This window comes from Rhinoderma darwinii, chromosome 12, assembly GCF_050947455.1.
Source record: "Rhinoderma darwinii isolate aRhiDar2 chromosome 12, aRhiDar2.hap1, whole genome shotgun sequence".
In the NCBI taxonomy this organism is placed as follows: Eukaryota; Metazoa; Chordata; class Amphibia; order Anura; family Rhinodermatidae; genus Rhinoderma; species Rhinoderma darwinii.
The window spans coordinates 7,991,672-8,016,725 of NC_134698.1; the positions used below are offsets into that span (position 1 = coordinate 7,991,672).

General features: G+C 44.8%; 1 protein-coding gene and 1 long non-coding RNA gene across 3 annotated transcripts in view; one reads left to right on the forward strand and one right to left on the reverse strand.

Annotated features, from left to right (window-relative positions):
- VPS45 (vacuolar protein sorting 45 homolog) lies at positions 1-24,702 on the reverse strand. 2 transcript variants are annotated; one of them, XM_075843279.1, is made up of 15 exons: positions 24,527-24,702; positions 23,605-23,739; positions 23,066-23,126; positions 21,964-22,043; positions 20,207-20,275; positions 18,699-18,836; positions 18,504-18,614; positions 17,482-17,616; positions 17,271-17,384; positions 15,031-15,198; positions 11,891-12,049; positions 11,690-11,797; positions 10,340-10,461; positions 10,007-10,138; positions 1-2,370 (listed from the first exon to the last, which is right to left on the reverse strand). In XM_075843279.1, the coding sequence occupies exons 1-15, from the start codon at positions 24,617-24,619 to the stop codon at positions 2,283-2,285; spliced, it is 1,713 nt and encodes a 570-aa protein (XP_075699394.1). In that variant the 5' UTR covers positions 24,620-24,702; the 3' UTR covers positions 1-2,282. The 2 variants fall into 2 exon arrangements, with proteins under 2 accessions (XP_075699394.1, XP_075699393.1); XM_075843278.1 differs by having other exon boundaries at positions 11,690-11,800.
- The window catches only part of LOC142664495 (uncharacterized), a 109,771-nt gene that overhangs the window by 75,138 nt on the left and 9,579 nt on the right, over positions 1-25,054 (forward strand). The window lies entirely within an intron of this gene.

A 25,054-nucleotide genomic window follows, 5' to 3' on the forward strand; every position in this document is an offset into this window, starting at 1 on the left:
TTTGAGTAGAATTAGACATTTATTAAATGCCATTAGTACACGAAGACATCAGTGATTTACAGAAGAACAAAACACAGTCACAGATACACAGGAGCGTTACAAAGCCTAATGAAGGCGGACATCTTTGTAAAACTTCGACTTTTGCCCAAATCTTGAAAAAGGCGTCATCATTGGGCCAGGTTCCCACGTAGCGTAAACGCTGCGGAATTTCCACAACAGAAATGTGTGCGGACATTCCGCAGCATTTACATTAGCAGCACAGTGGATGAGATTCAGCAGTCCGGTCTCCTGGGAGGATGGTGCATCCCATGTGACCGCTGCAGCCAATCACAGGCATCACACGGCCTGCAACGTCATCCAGGGAGGGGGCAGGTATGAACGGCTTTCTTCCACAGCAGATATTCCATTAGAAAAACCGCACCAAAATGTGTTGCGATTTTTCGGACACAATGTACTGCGGGTTCCAGATCAGACGCATCGTGATCTTTACGCAGCGTATGCGCTCCGTGGGAACCCGGCCTTAGGTTGGGTTCATACGTTGCGGTTTTCAGAAAAATCACAGCAGAAAACGGAATTTGGGCGCGACATGTGAACACAGCCTTATAGAGAAGATGTCCATTGTAATCAACGAGGGATAAAGCAGCTGCTCTTAGAGGGTAAATGTTTCTGGAGGGTCGTAGCACTTGAGCCATGGCGATAAAGTAGTGATCATAGGGGCAAGACGTCTTCGAAACAATCTGCTAGTCTGAAAACCACTAAAGTCAGTCCCTCCCAAGCCCTATGGCTGATAACAGGGAAACTAGACTGCACTAAACGGCACTGTAAAAAGATGACTTTGTCCATTTCAGCAGGGCTGTAACCCAAAACTGGGCGACATGCTTACTAATAACGAAACTAGTCGTGGGAAAAATGTTTCCAGGCTATGTGTTTGCACCAGATACAATCAAGTCTACACGGCAAACATTACATCGATGTAACCGGTGCCAACACTAATTCCTGGCATATAAAAAGTTGTGTTATTGTGAATACAAACCCACCTTGGTTCTCTAGGTCCCAGATGCTACATCTGCCGACTAGGCAGCCCTGTATAATGGATCTGCCGTCACACAGCCAGTGAAACTTCTACACACGAAAATGTCAGATTTAAGTTGTAGGAACGTATCACCGTGACAGTAGTCCACAAGTTTGCGCACAACTCATGGACTGCTGCTGTAGTTCAATAGTTAAAATTAATCAGTTGCGCTACAAAGTCTCTGTGTAGCCCAGGCCTAAATCTTAGAGCGGAAGTGGGGATCCGCTGCGGGTCTGGTTCCCAGGATACCCAGCAAAAAGCTGATACTTCTTGGGGATGATGCAGCCCGCAGGTGGTTTCCCCTACTGCTTGTCAGAGGGGGGGGTCTCAAGCGGGGGACCCCCCTCTATGAAATCTATATACCCAAATACGGCATGGGGACAGGTGTTGTCCTGATGGTAAAGCTCCTTTAAGTCAAGGCAACGGGCATGAGGCCTCTGACCAGATTGCACATGGCACCTTTCTGGTGGTGGTCACAGCGACGTGCTCCTTTTTGGCCGGAGAGGGTAATGCAGATGCTACAATTTGTCCTTTTAGAAAGGTGCTCATCCCTGTTAAGGATAATTAGGTAAAAAAAACAAGCCCCGCACCCATGTCCCAGCAACACTGCAGCAAGGACTCCTGAAGCTCCTGGGTCCCGATGCTGGACAGAGCCCTATTGGAGCCACCGAAGATCAAGGGTTTTAGGCCTGTCTACAGCTACATGATCCATTAAGCCATCTCCTGCATCCCACCCCCAAATTAAATAAGTCGCCCTCATTTTCAAAAAGAACACCCTTCTCTGTATCATCTCCCCCTGCCTGGTTACAATGTTTATTTCCTTTCCCCTGAAAAGACAACAAGGTATAGAAGTCCATCTTTTGCCCTAAAACCTTACCGGGCTCTGGTGTTTACACGGACGGACTAAAAGGCTCCATACGGACATGGCTCTAGGCTTTAGCTAAAAGGTTCAAACCTGCACAGGGATTGTCCCCATTAGATAAATGTGCTCTAACCAGGCACCTAGTGGTTGGCCAAAGGGTCAGAAGGGCCGAAGTCATATGTTTGTGGTCATCCGCGTGGAGCTCTAATAGTGTAACATGCTCATAAACCCTGGAGAGAGGACACAGACATTGTACAATAGATGGAGAGAGAACGTAATGCACAGCATGACACGTGGACCCCCAGGGAGGGCAGGGCAAGGCCGGATAGGAATGCCCTGTTTTTGTCCTCATCGCCTGACTGATGACCGTGTTGGCCCTTGGTAAGTTTCTGAAGGGCGGCCGTGGAAACCAAACGATTGAACTTCTTCCAGAAAACTGAAAAGTAAAGAAAAATGATATAAAACGCACACATAGGGTATATAAGCAAGCTGCATATCATTATAATGTGAACAGTAGGGAATATAATGGTCATGGAGATTATAAATCCCAGGTCTCAGTTTGTGATTCATTCCCAGGATTATTAAAAATAAAACTAGACAGATCGGATCAGATTTTGCTATAATCCTTTATTTTCTGCTCATCCATGTGTAACCTCAGTCTTTGTGGATGGTGTCAACACCCCTTAGCCATTCAGACCCTTTAAATAGTCACAGCAGCACAGAGTATTTCAGGTGAAATATACATTGATCTTGTGGGGAGGCAGTGACCTGTCTACACATGCGATGATCGCATTGAGAACCAGGCTAGTGTATGATGGGAGGGGAATTTAGACAAGCAGGTGGTCAGCAGCACAAAGTATTTCAGCAGAGGAGTGTGCGTACCTTGCCCACGTCTGACTATGTGGGAGGATACGGATAAGCATGAGTAGGATGCCCCCAACAGAATAGATTAGTGACGAAAACACGTGCCAATTTCTGAAGCGCTAAAACTATGAAATGGTGGCATCCGCCGGCGGTATACATCATGAAATACTCCCGCCATACACCTCCGCTGTACACTGAAAACGCAGTGTGAATAGACCCGGACTGCTGATCAATGGCAGGTTACAGGGAGTCTAGTGTACGTCAGAGACGGATGGTGTAAGCTGGTCTGGAAATAACAATTAGGCCACTGGATTAGATGACTCTTATGAGGGCAGCTTGCGGTATTAAGAGCTGAAATCCCCTTGTTTTTCATGGGATCCCGTCATTAATCCCGAAGCGAAAGGATCCGGCTACACTGAAATTGAAGATATACCATACGCAGCTGGAATAAAAGGGTTTAATAGGCAGGGGATTCCTCGGCTGCACCCAAAGTGCAGCATTTTATATTAGTGATGAGTACGGGCCAGCAGCCTCGCTGAGAATATCATTCCCTTTCATCTAGATGGTGAATACGGGCCCATCCCACCCTATTTACCATATAACCTATATTTGTAAACAACAGTGTTAAGTAATTGAGTAAATACAATGCATATATAGTAATGATCCTGCTTTACTGCCTAAATTATACTCCAGAGCTGCAGTTACAATTCTACTGGCTACTATTGGAAACAGTCAGCAAGCTTAATATCAGCCACACCCCTAACAGCTTAGCCAAGGCCCAGTAATGCTGGGGGATCATTCAAATATACTCTTATCTGTGCCTGGTATAAAGACTATACTTCCCCGAAAGTTTTGGAAAGACATTGAGACAGCTAGTAATGCAGGGAGATTTCAGCTCTGAAGCCTGCAGAATAGGGAGTAGAGCTCTGAAGTATAATACAGGCTGTAACTCAGGATCAGTACAGTATAAGTAATGTATGTACACAGTGACTCCATCAGCAGAATAGTGAGTGCAGCTCTGGAGTATAATACAGGATGTAACGCAGGATCAGTACAGGATAAGTAATGTAATGTATGTACACAGTGACTCCACCAGCAGAATAGTGAGTGTAGCTCTGGAGTATAATACAGGATGTAACGCAGGATCAGTACAGGATAAGTAATGTAATGTATGTACACAGTGACTCCACCAGCAGAATAGTGAGTGCAGCTCTGGAGTATAATACAGGATGTAACGCAGGATCAGTACAGGATAAGTAATGTAATGTATGTACACAGTGACTCCACCAGCAGAATAGTGAGTGTAGCTCTGGAGTATAATACAGGATGTAACGCAGGATCAGTACAGGATAAGTAATGTAATGTATGTACACAGTGACTCCACCAGCAGAATAGTGAGTGCAGCTCTGGAGTATAATACAGGATGTAACGCAGGATCAGTACAGGATAAGTAATGTATGTACACAGTGACTCCACCAGCAGAATAGTGAGTGCAGCTCTGGAGTATAATACAGGATGTAACGCAGGATCAGTACAGGATAAGTAATGTAATGTACACAGTGACTCCACCAGCAGAATAGTGAGTGCAGCTCTGGAGTATAATACAGGATGTAACGCAGGATCAGTACAGGATAAGTAATGTAATGTATGTACACAGTGACTCCACCAGCAGAATAGTGAGTGCAGCTCTGGAGTATAATACAGGATGTAACTCAGGCTCAGTACAGGATAAGTAATGTAATGTATGTACACAGTGACTCCACCAGCAGAATAGTGAGTGCAGCTCTGGAGTATAATACAGGATGTAACTCAGGATCAGTACAGGATCAGTAATGTAATGTATGTACACAGTGACTCCACCAGCAGAATAGTGAGTGCAGCTCTGGAGTATAATACAGGATGTAACTCCGGATCAGTACAGAATAAGTAATGTAATGTATGTACACAGTGACTCCACCAGCAGAATAGTGAGTGTAGCTCTGGAGTATAATACAGGATGTAACGCAGGATCAGTACAGGATAAGTAATGTAATGTATGTACACAGTGACTCCACCAGCAGAATAGTGAGTGCAGCTCTGGAGTATAATACAGGATGTAACGCAGGATCAGTACAGGATAAGTAATGTAATGTATGTACACAGTGACTCCACCAGCAGAATAGTGAGTGTAGCTCTGGAGTATAATACAGGATGTAACGCAGGATCAGTACAGGATAAGTAATGTAATGTATGTACACAGTGACTCCACCAGCAGAATAGTGAGTGCAGCTCTGGAGTATAATACAGGATGTAACGCAGGATCAGTACAGGATAAGTAATGTAATGTACACAGTGACTCCACCAGCAGAATAGTGAGTGCAGCTCTGGAGTATAATACAGGATGTAACTCAGGATCAGTACAGGATAAGTAATGTATGTACACAGTGACTCCACCAGCAGAATAGTGAGTGCAGCTCTGGAGTATAATACAGGATGTAACTCAGGATCAGTACAGGATCAGTAATGTAATGTATGTACACAGTGACTCCACCAGCAGAATAGTGAGTGTAGCTCTGGAGTATAATACAGGATGTAATTCAGGATCAGTACAGGATAAGTAATGTATGTATATACACAGTGACTCCACCAGCAGAATAGTGAGTGTAGCTCTGGAGTATAATACAGGATGTAATTCAGGATCAGTACAGGATAAGTAATGTATGTATGCAGTGACTACTTTTTATGTAGATTCATTCTATTTGTAAACTGCAAAATTTTGTTCAAAAGTCGAAACGTACTTTCTTTATGTATCCAGAATCTTCAGTATTTAAAAAGATGCAATGTAAAGCGTTAAAATGTGATTTTCTTGATTCAGCATATACATGTCATTCTTTGTATAATGAAAGTAACACAATTTTCATATCTACTTTCTGTATAAAATCCTCGTGATTTGCAAGATCCCTGCTTGCAGTCATTAAATAGAAGCCTTCATTGAATACTTCTAGTGCAGCAGTTCCCAACCTATTTTTTAAACAAGGACCAGTTTCTTCCAAGACATTTTTTCCTACGGAAGGGGAGGGGGTTCGGGTCAGTTCACACGATGCGCACGTACTGTGGATTTTCCACGGCATCATACAGTAGCAGCAAAGTGGATCAGAAATTGACCTGCGGTGCAGTTTTATTCCGCAGCTCGTCAAGTGGATTTGCGGAAACGCTGCTTATTTGTTGAGGGTTTTCACGATTGAATTCAATGGGCAGGTAAAGCCCACAACAAATAGCAGTCGTTGCGTTTATTGCGGTGGAATCGCAGCGATTCTGCCGCAAAAAAAACAACTCCGAAAAAACTAAATCTTATACTTACTCCGAAGTCTGTTTCTTTCTCCAGATCGGCCTCCCGGGATGACGTTTCATCCCATGTGACCGCCACTGCAGCCAATCACAGGCTGCAGCGGTCTCCTGGTATAAAAAAAAAAGTCATCCAAGGAGGCTGACCTGCTCGCAGGCCGGCTGAATGCGCAGCAGTTTTCCGCAGTGGACATTCGGGGGGAAAAAAACTGCACTACAATTTGGTGCGGTTTTTCGCCCGGAATTCCCTGCGGCCACAGAGGCAGATACCGCGGCCCAGTACCAAATAATCCACGGCCTGGTTTTGGTCCGTGGCCTCACTGTTCTAGTGGATAAAAATCTGTCTTTATCCACACAGGCGCACGCCTTGTCACAGTACAGTTATCAGATCTATGTTTATAATGAGCCGAGTGTGTATATTACATGACCACGGACAGATTTTTATCCACTCAAAATAAATAAATGTGGCTATTGAACGACAGCAAGCAGAGATCTTGAAAACCATGAAAGTACAGTATATAAGAAAACGGTATAACTCCATTATACTTGCTAAAACCGAATTACCCTTTTAAAGGGAACCTGTCACCAGCATTTCACCTATTGAACTTTACTTATCCCTCACTGGCCGCTACTATAAAAAGTTCATTACGGTTATCCCCTCTGCTAAACTCCTCCTCCGACTGTAAATAACGGTCTGCAAACATTTTGCGCCTGTTATCGTAAAAATAATCCGGTGTCCCTTTGTGCGCACACCCGAGAAGAGGAGATCAATGCACAAGCGCGGGATGTTGCGTGCTGGGGGAAGGTGAGGAGCTGTCAATCAAAAGTAAGGAGGTGAGATAAACTCGGAAAGACTTGAGGAATGAAGATTTGACTCTTATGCTCATTAGCATACGGTGCGGGAACACTAAAAACACTGAATACCAAAGCTACAGAGCCGACTAAGAAGACAATTATAGGTTATATAGAAATGATTTTTCACCCACTACCTCCTGGTATTGCTGGTTTAATAGGTGAAATGCTGGTGACAGGTTCCCTTTAAGCTTCACATTTTAACGATTGCCATGCTACGCTTTTGAGTATTCAGGATCCTGGCTAAAAAAGTTAATTATTGTATCAGCCGTCTAGACTGAAAACAATTGAAGCAAAGACTAAGCTGTGAGAAGTAGCAGGTCTGTACAGCTTTTCAGCCGCTGGATGTAAAAAAAAAAAAAAAAAAAGATAATATTGTTTCCATTCACTGACAACAAGCAGAGATCTGTAAAATTGTAAGACAATATTAGAAAGTTGCTAAACTTTACATAAAACTTGAAAATCCCTTTAAGAAATTGTGCAAAACCCTCAGGTGCTCGCTAGGAAGAACGAGGTGTGATCCGGTAACCCGGCCACCCAGTGGTTAATGGGGTCTTGGTGTGTGAGCGTTTAGTGTTTCTACTCTCCATGCAAATCCCGTCACCTGAGCCTGCTGTGCATGTAAATAATTGAAAGGCGCTGGGGGAGGAGGGAGCCGCGGTGAGACTGGGGAGCGCACAAACATTCCTGCTCGTGACCCCCTGACACATCACCTGAGCTCCGGCTCTGTGTAGTGAAATACATTGGATATTTTTTCCACCACTGATGTGGAAACGACTGCACCTATCAATATCCGGCCCTCCTGTGACCACCGCTAATCTGGAGAAAGGATTTGGGGGCGTTAGAAAGAAAATGCTCTAATGGTTGGTTACAACGGGCCTCGTGTACCAAAGGGGTCGTCCCAAAATGATAGGTCATGCAAGTCTGTCCAGCAGCTGGGACCCCCCACAGATCCAGAGAACGAGCCTGTGCCAACCATCAATAGAAAAGCAGAAAAAAAACAAGCATGGTCACCTCCACGAATGGGGGATACCGAAACCTCTCAGGATTAACAAGGCCGGACCCCTACTGATCAGACTTTACCGACCTATCCCGCTGAGAATTACTTAGGGGGGTTGTCTCATCTCGACAACCCCTTTCCACGTGCCCTATTAGGCCATAAAGGTGATGAATAGGGCAGAGGTTCCCTGCTTGGGACCCCCCCTTCATGAATAGAATGCAAGGAGCCGTATATTACATGGTGATCCATTCAATTAAAGCAAGCCGCTTCCCATAGGAGTTACAGGTGATAGCCAGGGTGGCTTCGTTCTAGGAAGGGATTGCCAGTTTGAACAACCCCTTTAAAATCCCCATCAATCTGGGTATAAACACAGCCATATTATGGGCTGTGCAAATATTTAAAGGGACATTAAACCTACAATGTTCTGTTATGTCCATTTGCTGTGCGGTTGAATACAATCTATTGTCCTCCGTTATCAGCCATTTCAGGCTGAGAGGCGTGTGACTGCAGTTTTCTCCAATGAGGTGGCAGACCGGAAGTAGAAAAAAAATAATAAATCACCCCCTCCCCGATTTTATTGTACGATGCAGCAGAATCGGATTGCTTTACATTATAAATTATATGCAATCTAGACAATCATATGTGCTCTAAATGCATCAGTAGAACAAATCTTTCCCTCGAACCCAGACGGATACACGAAGGCCGAATTCAGACGACCGTAGTAAACATCTGTCTCATGGCCGTTAAAACAACGTCTGTCACACGGACGCGTGTATTTCTATGGGGCCCTTCACACGGCCCGTTGTCCTATTTTGTTCCGTTTTCACGGATCCCTGGATAGACTCAAGTCTATGGGGATCCGTGAAAACGCGACCCGCACGGGTGCAACTCGGACGTGAAAAACTGCCGTCTGAGTTTGCACTCGTTCGTGTGAATCTGGCCTAACAAGGATGGTCTAGACTGGATATAATTCTAGCAAACGCTCAGCTGGGAGAAGTATTACATCTCTATAGGGTTTCAGCCTGTGGTTGTAAGCAAAAACCACAATCAGCAAGCAGAGATCTTGAAAATAGCGAGGAACTGAAAACAATTGTAAACTACTTTGAGTTAGGGTTGCACATAGTGTGCGCGAGAACCGTCCTACTCGTGAATTGGATATGTTGAATTTTAGCTCGCTAGATACCTTTGTCTCTTATGTGAGATAAGCGGCACCAGGTGTGTATGTCAACGCTTATCTCTTCATTTGGCAATAAACATGCATGCAATTTTATGGGGGAGTTGGCTATTTGACAAACGTAAAATGTCCAGCTCTGGCGATCTACAGGGCGCCGAGGCTACTTAATTGTTGGAATCGGTTCAGTTTCAGAACCACAGATTAAATCTCCTGACATCACGATGACCTAATGCGTCATTCATTTCGATTTCAACTTTCAAGCGATAATTGTAATAGAAGTCGGATTTACAGAAGAAATATAGCTGGAATCAGCGACCGCCATAATCCTTACACAGTGACATCATGACAAGCCGGTTACCAATCACATACAAGGAGATGGCGGCGGTGTATCCCCTGGAACGGCCATCGCCGCCGTCAGCCTTAACCTTTTCTATCAATTCACTAGAAAACGTTCAGCGCTGACTGACCCCATTACACAGATCTTGTAACCCAATTCTTCCCGCTCTGGCACCTGATGACAGGACTGGAAAATACACGGTTAAGCGCGGCTCCGGTGTCAGATGAGCGACGGCGTTCATTACACGCGTGGGTCTGTCCAGCAAGACTGATCGTACATTACATAGAGACCATAGGAAAAAGCCTGGCTCAGGTTTCTGATGTTATGTATCAGTAACGGGATGCCTGGGACCCGCAGATGGTTTGTGGCATGACGGTCTGTTTTCGGGGAGGCGAGTGTGTAGATTATATGTGGTCACTGAACGTGGCCGGTGCACCCTCCTATGTGTAATATACCGACTGGTATCAGCGACGGACCCGACCTATGAGGTTACACTACATCCTACCCAGTCCACACCTTACCTCTTTGTATTATGAATGGTGGTTCCCCCCAGGACAATGCGGACCCCTGGTGTCGTACGATTCAGGTTATACACCGTTTGAGCTTCTTCATAAGTCGTTCCTCCAACCATAAAGACAATGATATCTTGAGGCCTGCAGACGGGAAACATTGAAATGAATGACCGTGTATCACAAGAGCCGCAATGTAAGACCGGTGACAATTTTTGAAGAACCTTACTACATGTTACATTCATGGACACAGACGATTACTTGGAATTCCTCCATAAAATCTGAGATTTAGAGGCCTGGTAGCAGTGGTCACTCTCCCAGAGAAGCAAATGACGTGCTTCTTACCTGTCTCGCAGTGTGCTGGGGCCCACATAAGGGTACGTGTTGTCCTTCAGTTTCCCTTTAATAAGCTGGTCCAGGGTATCGAGGAGGAAAGGCTGGTGCTGAGTGTACACGTTCTCCACCCCCTATACAAAAGGTACACAAGAAAATACTACTCAGATTAGGATCACCCGAACTCCTTCCTTGTAGGGCTCATTCAGACGAGCGCATAACTCATCCACGTGACTGCCGTTAAAAACACCCATGGACATGTCCTATTTTCCTGCGTTTTCCACGCATCCCTCCATAGATTCTAGTCTATAGGTGATCCGTGATAAAGCGTCCCACACGGGTGCACCTCGGACATGATAAACCGTAGTTTTCCTGAGGTTTCCCACGCTCATGAGAATGTAGCCTAAAGGTGCTGTGGACAATCATTGGGTCCTAGTGAGTCGCTGTTACCCTAAATGAAAAGGGGTTTGTCAGATTCCCCAAATAGCACATAAAAAAAAAAAACACCATTACATTTCTGCTCTGGTCCAGTGTTTTTCACAAGGACGTATAGAAGGAACGTAACGCGCTGCAAGTGCAAGACGATGCCCAACTAGAGCGAGTGGTGAGTGTTGGCGCGGGACTGCAGCAGAAATTTAGTGATAAGTATATTATACATCATCATATTCCTCTATTACACGTTGGTGCTATTAGGGGAATTTGATCAAATCTTAGACAATGTGGGAGATTTAGTACGTGCGGCAGAATTCTAGAAGTGAAGTACAGATTTATTATGCGCGTTGGACACGTTTTGCACCTTCCTCAACAGTTATTAGGAGGGTCTAGAATAGGGGACGTGGCTGAGGAGTGTCCTTTTTGCCTCCGTCAGACTGGTATGTCAGTCCTTTTTTTTTCTCCAAAGGATGGAATAACATAGTAGACTGCGCTTTTTCCATCCGGACAAAAGCAAAAACGTATACCGCGCGTTTTTTTTTTTTAACATTGGAGTCTATGGATGACATATGACACAGTAGGTCATTACGTCACAGGCATCCGTTTGACGGATATGTCATGAACACTCATGACCTTCGTTCGTGGTGTATCCTATACCATAAGTTTTTGGTGACGGAGATATATATATCTCTAATTTCCGTAGGCAAACTTTGCTAAGAAAATATTCCTAATTCTTGCACTATTCTTATTTTTGACTATGAACTTGAAGGACCACCATCAGGGACCAGTAGTGGTTGCCCAGCATCAAGCATAAGTGATAAGCACTCATGTGTAGACAGAGTCCTCAGATCTAAATTGCTCACTGCTCTCAATGAGTTTACAATGCAGATGATTTGTCAAAATTCTACGATTCGTCAAAGATTCACCGACCTTAAGTCCCTTAAAGAACTGTTTGGTGATGGACACGGCGTCCTTCGGACTGAAGAGATCGCTGCCTCGGACTCTCTTCCCACCAAATTCCACCACAGAAGACACCAGCTGCTTGACAAACAAGAGTCAAACTCTACCGATTATTTTTTTTTTAAATCATGATGTGAATAAAGTCATGGGGGTTCAACGGAAAATACTTACCCTACGATACTTCTCAGACACTCCCCGATTACGGAGGTCAGAGATAAGACTCTGCAGAGCGTTGCTGCTGTGCCGCTCGTAGTGCAGAGCATAGAGCATGACCAGACGGATGGCATCCAATTCTGGCAAGCGCTGGTTCTGCAGAAGGCGTTTCACATTCTACAAATAACAAAAACATATTGTCCATTCAAAATATAGTGAAGAGGGGCCCATATACACCCATCACGAGACGCAAGTATGCTCACAATGTCATCTATTACGTTTTACAAGCCCTCAAATGAATGTAATGATGTCACAGCTCCACCCCTACGTGTTGAACAGTAACAAAACCTTGTTTCAAAGCTGGTCCTGCATCAAGATACGTAAACTTAAAGAATAACTATCTAAAAAGTTTATTGTTGCTTGATTTTCAATGTCCCGAAATAAGGGATTCATCAAAAATAGAAAATATAGGGTGTCTTAATCCAAGGTTAACCATTCAGTGGCGAACTACACTGTTAAAGGGTGTTCAAATGTGGACAAACACTTTACAAAAAGGTCTAGCGACAAAAAAAGTTGAGTCACTTTAGAAATACATTACTTATCCTGTACTGATCCGGAGTTACATCCTGTATTATACTCCAGAGCTGCACTCACTATTCTGCTGGTAGAGTCACTGTGTATATACATACATTACTTATCCTGTACTGATCCTGAGTTACATCCTGTATTATACTCCAGAGCTGCACTCACTATTCTGCTGGTGGAGTCACTGTGTAAATACATTACATTACTTATCCTGTACTGATCCGGAGTTACATCCTGTATTATACTCCAGAGCTGCACTCACTATTCTGCTGGTAGAGTCACTGTGTATATACATACATTACTTATCCTGTACTGATCCTGAGTTACATCCTGTATTATACTCCAGAGCTGCACTCACTATTCTGCTGGTGTAGTCACTGTGTACATACATTACATTACTTATCCTGTACTGATCCTGAGTTACATCCTGTATTATACTCTAGAGCGGCACTCACTATTCTGCTGGTGGAGTCACTGTGTACATACATTACATTACTTATCCTGTACTGATCCTGCGTTACATCCTGTATTATACTCCAGAGCTGCACTCACTATTCTGCTGGTGGAGTCCCTGTGTACATACATTACATTACTGATCCTGAGTTACATCCTGTATTATACTCCAGAGCTGCACTCACTATTCTGCTGGTGGAGTCCCTGTGTACATACATTACATTACTTATCCTGTACTGATCCTGAGTTACATCCTGTATTATACTCCAGAGTTGCAATCACTATTCTGCTGGTGGAGTTACTGTGTACATACATTACATTACTTATCCTGTACTGATCCGGAGTTACATCCTGTATTATACTCCAGAGCTGCACTCACTATTCTGCTTGTGGAGTCACTGTGTACATACATTACATTACTTATCCTGTACTGATCCTGAGTTACATCCTGTATTATACTCCAGAGCTGCACTCACTATTCTGCTTGTGGAGTCCCTGTGTACATACATTACATTACTTATCCTGTACTGATCCTGAGTTACATCCTGTATTATACTCCAGAGTTGCAATCACTATTCTGCTGGTGGAGTTACTGTGTACATACATTACATTACTTATCCTGTACTGATCCGGAGTTACATCCTGTATTATACTCCAGAGCTGCACTCACTATTCTGCTTGTGGAGTCACTGTGTACATACATTACATTACTTATCCTGTACTGATCCTGAGTTACATCCTGTATTATACTCCAGAGCTGCACTCACTATTCTGCTGGTAGAGTCACTGTGTACGTACATTACATTACTTATCCTGTACTGATCCAGAGTTACATCCTGGGAGAGCTCCGTAACAATGTAATGGCTGTCACCCAGCTTTTCTAGACTTGGATGAACAGAATTTGTAACAGAAGAGGACAACTATTTACTTCTTTATTTGAGGAGTGGGCTCCATCAACAGTAATGGTTGTGGCACTCTCAGGCCTTGTCCCGGTCACCCTGTTGGTATGTAACCTTCAGAGGGCAACGTAGCAGACACATCACACAGGCTTGATGGAAAGGACGCAGTGTACCAGTGACGTCTGTGTGCGCTGCACAGCCCGGCCATTGTCTGCGTGATTTTAATGGAGTCTCTGGCTCATTATTCATATGACAGGACCTCTGAATGTGTCTCATTCAGCATCTCAGGCCTACACACAAGGCTGTGTCATCGGCCCTAGAGAGTGCAGGACGGCTTGGCATGACCTTACCATGACAGGGCACGACGTCTCTTAATTGTGGCTTTGTGTGGAGAATGAGACGACTGAGGGGCTTGAACAATGACAATAATTAATAAGTCTTTTGAAGTGGTAGAGCGCAGCCAGGGGGGTTTAAGAGTTCATTATAATGAATTACTGTATGGTATTTCTGGTATACAGCCGTGTTCATGCCACAATTTTCAGCAGCGAACATCAACCATCCAATGTTCAGGGGGGCTGCACTACACCCTAGTTGGTCCAATTAGACCATTTTGGTTGTTTGATGGCAAAGCTACAAATATTTTCCATTGTGAAACATTTGGATGCCTCCACTTCAAGAAATATAAGCGGAGTTGGCTCACCTAAAAACCTTATGTACCGTCAGTAACTGTTCGAGGACATTACATCTTATTACATCATGCGGTTACGTTCCTGCTCTCTTCTTCCTCTTGTCCGAAAAGTAAAAAAGTTACAGCAGCCACGTTCAGGAGCTCTGGCGTTATCATTTAGTCACAAAGTCACCCAAGCTTCATAGAAATGCATAGCCCCTGCTCTTTTCTCGCAATAGATTTTACATTGAATTCAATGAAGTTCTTGATCTATGTTGTGATCTCTAGATGCGTTTTTTTCTGCAACAACTGGAGATTTCAGGCATTTTGGAACTTGCAAAGTCGATTTAAAAACTTCCTGCCATTGCCGTGCAGGAATCAGCAAAAAGGCTGTCTGTATTCTGCGGACAAGCCTTTCATGGCAATGATTTCCACAGGCCTCCAGCTATACAGAACTGCTGTAATCACACAGGTCATATAATAGGTTATACGTGAAATATCCCCCTAGAGACTGCGGTTCACTTATAGGAGTTGCACTGAGGGTGCGATCTCACCTGTAGAGCATTGGAATGGTCATTCTGACAGGACAACTCCTGTTCCACTTCAGACACCTCCATTAGATGGCGCTCACTCGCCAGCCGAGACAGTTCCCCCACCACAGTCACATGTTTGGACACAGTGCCGGACATTTTCTTGAACTGTGGGTAGTTTTCTACAAAAGCCTGGAAGAGAAACACGAGTCTGTCCATGGGCAGGTAAGTTTCCGCTTGCCAGCTGTACCCTTGGTCTATGACGACTAGGTGCCCCTTCATTTCTGTTGGTTACCAAGTGCCACTTGTGCTTTCGTGTAGGAGTGAACCAATAGTCTTGTTCTCTAAATGGATCAAATGGGTGCCCTATGTCTACAGTGGTTTGCCAAGAACCTCTGGGTAGGCGATTCTTTTTTTGTGGAGCTTCCAAAGGAATGCCCTGGTGTATTAGCAAATCTGCTCGTTTTAGCTGGCAGAGAAAGTGAGGAATTGCTAGTTATGCATATTTTTTGGGGCTAAAAACGTGCACCGTGGGGCTGTTCCAAGATTGTAAATATGTATTAAAAAGGAGACCTACCAGAAGAATATCTTACTATTATACTGAGATTTGTTGGTTTGTTATATACCAGACTCCCTCAGTGGTGCAGCCTCAGGCTTTGGGCCTGTAACGTCAAGTGATCATATTTCAGCACAGATGTTGAGGAAAAGAAAAAAACATATTTTATGTAAACTGAATGGCCCTTTATAGAGGGATTTCCCACCATTAACATTTATGGTATATCAATTAGATATGCCATAAATGCGAATTGTGGGGGAAAAAAAACCTTTAAACCCTTCTGCCAGAAGTTAAGGGGCACGTCTGCCATCTAGTGGTAGAAAATGAGAATGCACAGCAAATAATATTTTGAAAGTTAACCCCTTGGAGACATGGCCAATTTCAGTTTTTTCATTTTGGTTTTGTCCTCCCCGCCTTCCAAAAGCCATAACGTCTTTTTTTTTTTTCAACATAGCCATATGAGGGCTTGTTTTTTGCGGGACAAGTTGCAGTTTGCCTTGGCATCATTTATTGTGTTGCATAATGTACTGGGAAGCTGAAGAAAATTATTTATTGGGTGAAATGGGAAAAAACAGCGATTATGCCATTTTTGGGGGGGGGGGGGTTTGTTTTTGCGGCAGTCCATCAGGTGGTAAAAACTGCATGTGCGCCTAATTCTACAGGTTGATACGATTACAGGGATACAAAATTTATCGCCGTAAAAACATAGAACTATTTGCTAAAAAAATAAAAATATAAATAAAAAGAAGAAGTTGTGTCACCGTGTTCTGAGAGCCATAACGTTTTTATTTTTCCGTCAATTTAGTGATGTGAGGGCTTAATTTTTGCCAGGCGAGCTGTAGTTTTCACCCATACCATTTTGGGGTATATGCGACTTTTTGATCACTTTTTATTTAATTTTTTTGGAGAGCCAAGATGACCAAAAAACAGCGATGTGTATTTTATAATTTGTTATTTTTACGGTGATCACCGAGTGGGTTAAACAACGTTATATTGTGATAGTTCAGACTTTTAAGGACGCGGCGATACCAGTTATGTTAACTTATCTTTTTCACATTGCTTTAGGGGGGAAAAAAAATAAATAAATAGGAAAAGGGGGGTTCTTTGAACTTAATACTTTTTTTATTAGTCCCCCTAGGAGACTTGAACCAGCGTTGGATTGCTTGCTTGCATGACATACTGGAATACTAATGTATTGCAGTATATCGTGATACGGACAGTCTCCTTTTAAGCCCTGCTAGAATACAAAGGAGTACAAAGATGGCAGACCTGGGGGCCCAGGCTGCCATAACAACCATTGTAAACGTCCGATCGAGCCGCAGGGGGTGGTGCGATGGCGTATTTGAGGGGGCGCCCCCCTGATTCTAACAATTGAAATGCGGCGGTCATGATTGATCGCAACATTTAAAGTGTTAAACGGGCGGAATCAAAGTGAACTTTGGTTCCGCCCGCTGGAGTGAGGTGTCGACTGTATAAAACAGCCATCACCCGCCTAGTATGGAGCGCGCTCAGCCCGTGAGCGCGCTCCATACTTCCCCTTGACGACAACGCAGTGCAAAGTAGGGAGGCCCACGGGAGGTCTGTTCTCTCCAGACACAGAAACATGAGCTCCTGCGGCCAGTCAGACCTTACGTCACTTGTGTCAGGCGTTGGTCATCAGAATCCAGCCTTGTAGGGAGCCTGAGCGTTACATCATGTGGTCTCCTACCTTCATATCGGAGATAGATTCCAGCTTCTGCTGTTCTTTGGGTTTCTTCCTTTGGAAATCTTCCATTAGGTTCTTAATGTTGGTCCCGATCTCGCCAAAATTCAAGTACATGTTCTGCAAAAAGGCGATGTACCCATTAGTACAGCCAATAGGAAGAACTCAAGCGTGGGCTACTTGCACTTATACATTTCTCCATTCACTCATGACTTACATTAGCATAGAACTCATCGTTCTCCGCAGAAAGTACAACTTCCTTCAGATCCTTGCTGATCCCCGGCACACGGGACAGGTCAATACGGTTGTTGTTGATGCCCAGTAACTCATGGACCATCGCCTGGTACGTCCACTGTCAGACCATAAAAACAGACCGCGTAAGTTGGTCAGCAATGACGGCTGACATTAAAGTCGTGCTTCAGTATGTAAGGCACCGTGCACACGACCGTAGATTTTGTCCGTAATTACGGACCTATTCATTTCTTTGGCTGACTGACACCTTCCCGTATATTTCCGAGAAGGTGTCCGTGCCGTAGAAAGCCTCCGCCAAAGATAAGACATGACCTATTTTTTGCCTTCTGCGGACCATGCGCCCATACTTTATACGGGAGCACAGCCCACAAATGCGAGTGGCTGTTCGCGGCTGGCCGTGCCCGTAATCACGGACACCGTCATGTGCATGGGGCCTAAATGTACCCACTTCCACCCCTAGTAGGGAAGGCAGAGCAGCTCTGCCCTCTGAGCCGACTGGCCACAAGGAATCGCTTGACAGAAGCCACAACTCCTCTATAAGAAAGGTGCTATGGAGGCAGTCAGGTGATCCCTCTGGGCCAATCAACTGAGCTCTATAATGATCCTACACACCGTAAACAGGGTTAAGGGCAGATCCTTGTGATATTAAAGTGGATAAACCCTCTACTCTGGGTCACAGTACCATAACTACACAGGACAGATAAGCTGGCAGATGGGAAAAGGAAACTGCTGCCCCCTATAGACAAGCATGGAGAAGTCTTCAAATGCCACCCAATGCCGATCGCTTATGTTCAGGTCCACTGTAATACTGGCTAGAGTCCTTCAGCAAAGTGTCCCTTATACAGCATCATATATAGAAGATCATATGTATATTCCAGGTCAATGAGTGAAGGCCTCACAGTTCATGGATTACAATGCGTCACATCTTAAGAGATATTAGGCTATTTTTTTTTTTTTCGTATATTCAAGGGGGACAACGACACTTACCTGGTTGAGCAAAGGTGTGATGGCATCATCAGAGCGGTCCAGGATAAGAAGCAGAGGTGGCACCTCTGTGCGTCGGAAATCAAACAGTTCATACTCTTTAGTAATAACTTGCTGGAGAGAGGACAAAAAAATAAGCGAGTCTTAACCTGAAATATATCTTGGGCTGATAAAATCAGACAAGTGACTGGCACTCACCTTGACTCCCTCTGCCAGCCTCTTGGCCATTTCTGAAGAGAGCTGGTATCGGATCATTGGACATTTCTTCAGGGAGAGGAGCAGAGCCGTCAGTCCTTGTGTGGCTCTAGATAGTTGGACAGGATCCCAGTTCCTACCCTGAAATGGAGAAATCATAGAGGTCTACATTCACGTACTGCAAGTCTGCTCAATATCGAAACCATAGACATGTCTGAAGATCGTATCAGTGGAGGTCCAGACGCGGAGACCACCATGGATCACTAGAACAAAAGAGCAGAAAGATAAATATGGGCCATACATCAACAGCATCTGTCCAAAGTAAAGCCAGCGGAAGCCACGCTATGACGATTGCTGTAGCCCCATTTGTCCTATGATTTGTTTGAGGGAGTCTCAGCACCCTGGACGCACCACAGATACCCTCTTCTACGGCATGTCATAGGCTCAATGTTCTATATCTGGAGTAATTTGCAACTGGGATAGATGTTGGTAAAGCAAAGAAGCAAGAAAATCAAATTTCCTTGTGTTTCAGATGATTGTCCGATCCTGGTAGAGGATAGGTAGAATACAGACTGCGACAGACAGTAGCCTACATTCTGCTGCCAAAAAATAAAAATAAAAAATATTAAAGAGTAATGCTCTTAACGGTCGTCTCAAATTTTTGACAGGTCATAGCGACATGTCAAGAGTTTTGATCGGTGGACTTCTGGGTGTTGAGACACCTCCAACCGCTGCAAGGAAGGGGAAGGAGCGCTTAGCCAAGCACCGTGCCCCTTCAGCTGTAATGGGATAACTTTGGCTGTTCTTCGAAAGACAGAGTTAACTGAAGACTTCCATGAGCCCGTCTTCAGATTACCCCGCCTACCCGAGAAGAGCCGAAGTTATACCATTACAGTCAAAAGCACTTTCGTTTAAGCCATCGCTGGGGGGGTCTTGACCTGGACCCACACGGATCACAACTTCTGACATGTCACTATGTTTTAGGAGACGGTAGTTACTCCTTAACATAGCCCTGAAGCAGCGGGTATTGCCTCTAAACACCACAGAGGTCCATTCCCCTCAGGAAGATACAATTTGCTCAGCATTTTTTGCCGGCAGTATACAGAACAGTGACCAATCTTATGTTCACAGGAGAAAGGTTTCTAGACAGAACCGAATAAATTAAAGGCAGAAATGTAACGCGTGATATATGCAAATGGTGCAAACGGCCCGTTAATTAACCCTTTCAGCCAGTCAGAACCACCAAGAAGACCCACATGGCCCCCACAGGCTTTAACCAAAACCCTGGTTTATGAGACTGATCAGGGCATCGTACCCGATATATGAATACAGCAATTGAAAAATCCAAGAACATCCTGTATGAAGCGCTGGATTTTTCAATTGCCCTTTTTTCACGGTTTGTATCGTCTGCCGATACGGATTTATCCGAGCCCCACCAGAATGACGTAACCCCTGCAACTATAGGAAGCACGGTGAGCAGAATATTTTTTTTCTTTGCGTTGTCATCTTACCTGATAGCAGCCGACTACGTTTAAAGAAAACACATGAGGATTCACAGCGATGTAATCTCCATAGAACTCCTGGAAAAATAGAAAAATGAACTATGTAAGGCCCCATGCCCAGGACCGTGATTGTCATCCATAATTACGGGATCAGTATATTTGCGGATGTGTGTCCGGGCCGTAGAAAGGATCCGCAAAATATAGAACACGTCCTATTCTTGTGTGCAATTGCGGTACGGACTCACCCATAGAAGGCTGTGGGCGCTGCCACAACTGCGGACGACTACCGATGTGTACCCATAGCCGTCGGATACGTATTTGCGGACAGTGAAAACCCTTACAGAGGCCTAAGGCCCTGTTGACACAGTTTTTTGCTGCGGTTTTTGCCGCGGAAGCTGCTGCAAAAAATGGCCGAAATAGCCTCCCATTGATTTCAATGGGAGGCAGAGGCGTTTTTTTTCCCGCAAGTGGAAAAAAAAAAGCCTGCGGGATAGAGAAGCGACGTACCCTTTCTTCGGGCATTTCCGACACGGATCTCCCATTGACATCAATGGGAGGCAAAGAGAGTTTTTCGCTGCGTTTTTTGCCCGCGGCGCTCAATGGCTGCAGCCGAAATACCCGGCAATTTGGAGGCAGATTTTCCGCCTGCAAAACACTCTGTGTGAACATGGCATAAGGCCTCATGCACACGTCCGTTGGCCGTCGTACGGATCGGTATGGCTTTGGTGTGCAGTCCGTTGTTTCACGGATTAATTCAATGAAAAGGCCGAGACCATTTTTGATGGAACGGCCACACGGTTCCGTTAAAACAACGGAAGTGTGCATGGCCCCATTGAAATGAATGTGTCAGGGTGCGATCAGTTAAAAAAAAAAAAACGGATAGCACCCTGAAGGAAAGAACTGAAGCGGGCATGAGGCCTGTAAAGTAGGACACCAAGACTTCAATCACCCATATAACACCACATTGACAACAGTCTGTGGGATGCCCAGCATTAGTGAGGTTGGGCATTGATGCTTCAGTATGACCCATGTTACTATCAAAGTAGAACCACCAGAAGTGTTAGATAATAATTCCTCCAACGTAAGAGAAAAAGGGAAAATAATGTTTAATACTTCCTTCTCAGAAATTCTATAAAGGGGTCCCACAGCTGGGACAACAGACACCACCCCCCCCCCCCCCTTTCCTATGGAGGAGTTATAGGGAGTGATCCAGACAAGTATATCGGAGATACAGAAAGAGAAAAGTGGGCACGCCTAGCGGCTCACATATCCGATTATAATGGAGAGCTGGGCACACGTACCACCAGCTCTGCCACGCTTCTCCTTACTGAGGCTTCTAATGCAAAATGGGGTCACAGGATTGGATAGTCATTATATTCTTACCTGTGGGTCCCAGATTCTAAGAATGAAGGGACTGCGTCGCTGATTTAACACTCCGTGCCCATGAAGGTTTCCCCTGCACAGCGGCGCTCCCGGCCAACCATCTGCAGCCACCCCCATTCACTTGAATTGGGTTGGGTTGTGCTGCAGTTTCCCACACAGAATCAGTGGGGGGCTAATATGTTGGACCTCCACCAATTAGAAAGTGATGGCATATCCTAGTAGTATGCCATCGCTTAATGAAACGGGAAAACCCCCTAAATAGAGCCTGTCATGGTAGAAGGACGGTCATTATTAATCTGCCTGCTTGAGATGCAGAAGTTATTCCCTCCACACCTGTATCTGCATCGCTCGGCTGTCAACGATACATAAACCTGTACATTTACCTGCACTTCTGCCACCACCTCCTGTTCATCCGCCTCAGCCAGACACTTTACATCACTCTTGCTTATCACATTGCTAAAATCTGAAATGAAAATAAAAAATGAATAGTAATCTTGTTATAGGCTGTGAGACTAAGTCTTATTGGATGCTTTTAAACCATATGTCCACACTTGAACACAACTTCAGTTTATAAACAGAATGAATCTAAATAAAAAGTTTAGTAATTTACATTATATTACTTATCCTGTACTGATCCTGAGTTACATCCTGTATTGTACTCCAGAGCTGCACTCACTATTCTGCTGGTGGAGTCACTGTGTACATACATTACATTACTTATCCTGTACTGATCCTGAGTTACATCCTGTATTATACTCCAGAGCTGCACTCACTATTCTGCTGGTGGAGTCACTGTGTATATACATGGCATTACTTATCCTGTACTGATCCTGAGTTACATGCTGTATTATACTCCAGAGCTGCACTCACTATTCTGCTGGTGGAGTCACTGTGTACATACATTACATTACTTATCCTGTACTGATCCTGAGTTACATCCTGTATTATACTCCAGAGCTGCACTCACAATCCTGTTGGTGGTTATTGAATACAGTCAACATGCTTGTTGTCAGTACCTCCCACCCCATCAGTTTAGATTCACTCCTATATTACAGGGGGCAGTTTGTTTCTCCTATATCAAATGACTGTACAGTGCCTGATATACAGATGACACTTCGCTCTATGCAGACACTTTGCCAGTGGGGAATGATGGGAGATTTTAGCTATAAAGCCTGCAGAATTGTGAACGCAGCTCTGAAGTATAATCCAGGCTGTAACTTGTACCAACCCAATAATGATCACTTTGTGGACGATATTGTATTATTAGGGAATCAGTAACGTAAAAGAGTCCGTCCTGGTGACTGTAAACGAGTGACTACATAATATGTAGCTGGGGACGAGAGCTCCTTGATCCTCAAGCCTGCAAACTCAGCCGGCAAATAATTGTTAGTGCTGCTCATAACACTGGCGCTTTGCCTGCGCTATTTTTCATGCCTGGCGCTCATTATCTTCATTTTCTACATGTTCAGTCCCTTATATACTCACAGAGGAAGTAGACGCTGTACTTCGGTCTGCGAAGCTCCTTGATCAGGTAGTCGACATTTTCCTTTAAAGAGACAGAACAAACATTTAAAAAACAATTAAAAAGGGAGGGTCCTATCGAAACTAGTGCAAGGAAACAATGGAGCAGTTGCCATTAGCAACAATCAGATGCCACCTCTCAATTTTCAGAGGTGGTTTGGGGTTCCTATGGTGCCCGGTTTCCCATAGGAGGGAGCGTTGTCCTGGATATATTGATCTCTCCCAGGCCACCAGTGACTACCACTTGGTGCTCAACCATAGTCAGGACTTTCTACTCGAGCTCCTGTTAGTTACTATCCCAGACAACCACTTCAATACAAGTCTCTACAGAGGAAGTGGCTGCTGGCCGGGGACAGAAAAATATACACAGGGCATACTGCTCTCTTCAAGAACCTGGTTCTCTAGGGTATGGGACCTTCTGGCTTGAAGAGCTCCTATCATACAGGTCACGGATCGCCTCTTAAACCGTTTTGGTGGTGGTCATCACCCTGTTGTACCATTACCTTGGTAGGTCTGAGGAAACATATGGCCTTCAGGTGCTTCATGTTCTCCCGGTTGGCCGAGTCGATGCGTTCAAACAGATAGACCTCCTTCTGCAGGATTTCAGACTGGGTGTAGACCATACTGACCACACTTGTCTGTAGGAGAACGAGACACATGGGATCAATCACACTGTCACAGGTTATTGGGTGTTCTCTACATTGCCCACAATTGTGGAACCATTAGTGGGTTTCCCACACGCGGGAACTTGTCGTCTGGAGGTTAGGAGGACCCTCAGCAGCAAATCCTGGAGCTCTAGTGATGGGATCTGTCTCCGAGTTTGAAGTCCAGACCAAGAGGTGTCTTATAGGTGAAGAGATGGTGTCAAGCTTCAGCCAATCAGAAGTGCCCCTCCCTGCTCAATCCAAGAGACCAGAGATTGTACCCCCTCTTACCGTAACGGTAATAATTAGCGACGGAACCCCAACAGTCACTAAAATAGGGACCCCCCCCCCCATCTCTTATGAAGGCCATGGTGGGGAGGATTTGTATTGAGTGATGGTGGAGCGTGTATGCAACCTGCTCCATCTATGACAAATAAGGAATTAGCGCCCCCGGTTATAGCAATCAGAGGGGGACCCCGCACCTATCTGACATCCAACAACCAGTGGATACAGGACTGTGGTAAAATACCAGATACACGTTAGTATAGTCTGAACGGTCACCTGATTGGCACTAAAAGTCACAGCCAGCTTTGCCATTTGATAACCCATAAAAATGGCCATATGTGGCCTGGAGGGGCTGAGGACATGATATGCAAATTTTATGTAAATTAAACGAAGAACTTAAAGGGAACCTGTCAGCAGTATTGAGGCTTTAAAACTGCTGACAGGTTCCCTTTAAAGGGATGTATCCTCTGCCTTCCATAGAGTCCCCGCCTCTCACCGTCTCCTTGTCCATGAGCAGCACCTTCATGCCCGGCCCGCTGTCCTCTATCATCTTGGACACATACTGCTTGACCGCTAGCACCACATTCATGATTGCTCCGCACTCGGCTCCCTGCTCTCAGCTGTAAGATGCCAACAACACCTTCTCTTCCGGGTGTCGCCGCAAGGGGAGCTGGGAGTTGTAGGAAACCGAGCGCTTCAGTTTAGGGGAAAGAGGCGCATAACTGACGTCATCGCGCTCCGTGAAGCACGGCCGGAATTGTAATCAATCATCAATAGCTTCTAAAGCAGCGTGCATATGCCTAATTATTCGCTTTCTGTTGGTAGATGTTGCTATTAGCGTCATATGTACAACATGAGGAAGAAGAGGGTGGAAAGGAGGTCTAGAAGTTATGCATGACCCACCTGTTACCCTGATATCTGCAAGAATGTCCTGGGAGAAAATTACACTGTGGGTCTGATCTCCCATTCTCTGCCCTGTTGTACCCTAACACAAACCATTGAAGCCCTTTAGTAATTGGGACTG

Excerpts from the sequence above, each read along its gene's own strand:
- VPS45 (XM_075843278.1), bottom strand. The coding sequence starts at position 24,619 with ATGAATGTGGTGCTAGCGGTCAAGCAGTATGTGTCCAAGATGATAGAG. Across the intron at positions 20,276-21,963 it reads AGGTGGTGGCAGAAGTGCAG|GAGTTCTATGGAGATTACAT; the intron begins GTAAATGTACAG and ends CTATTTTTCCAG. Across the intron at positions 11,801-11,890 it reads TGTCTGAGAAGTATCGTAGG|CAGCTGGTGTCTTCTGTGGT; the intron begins GTAAGTATTTTC and ends TTGTTTGTCAAG.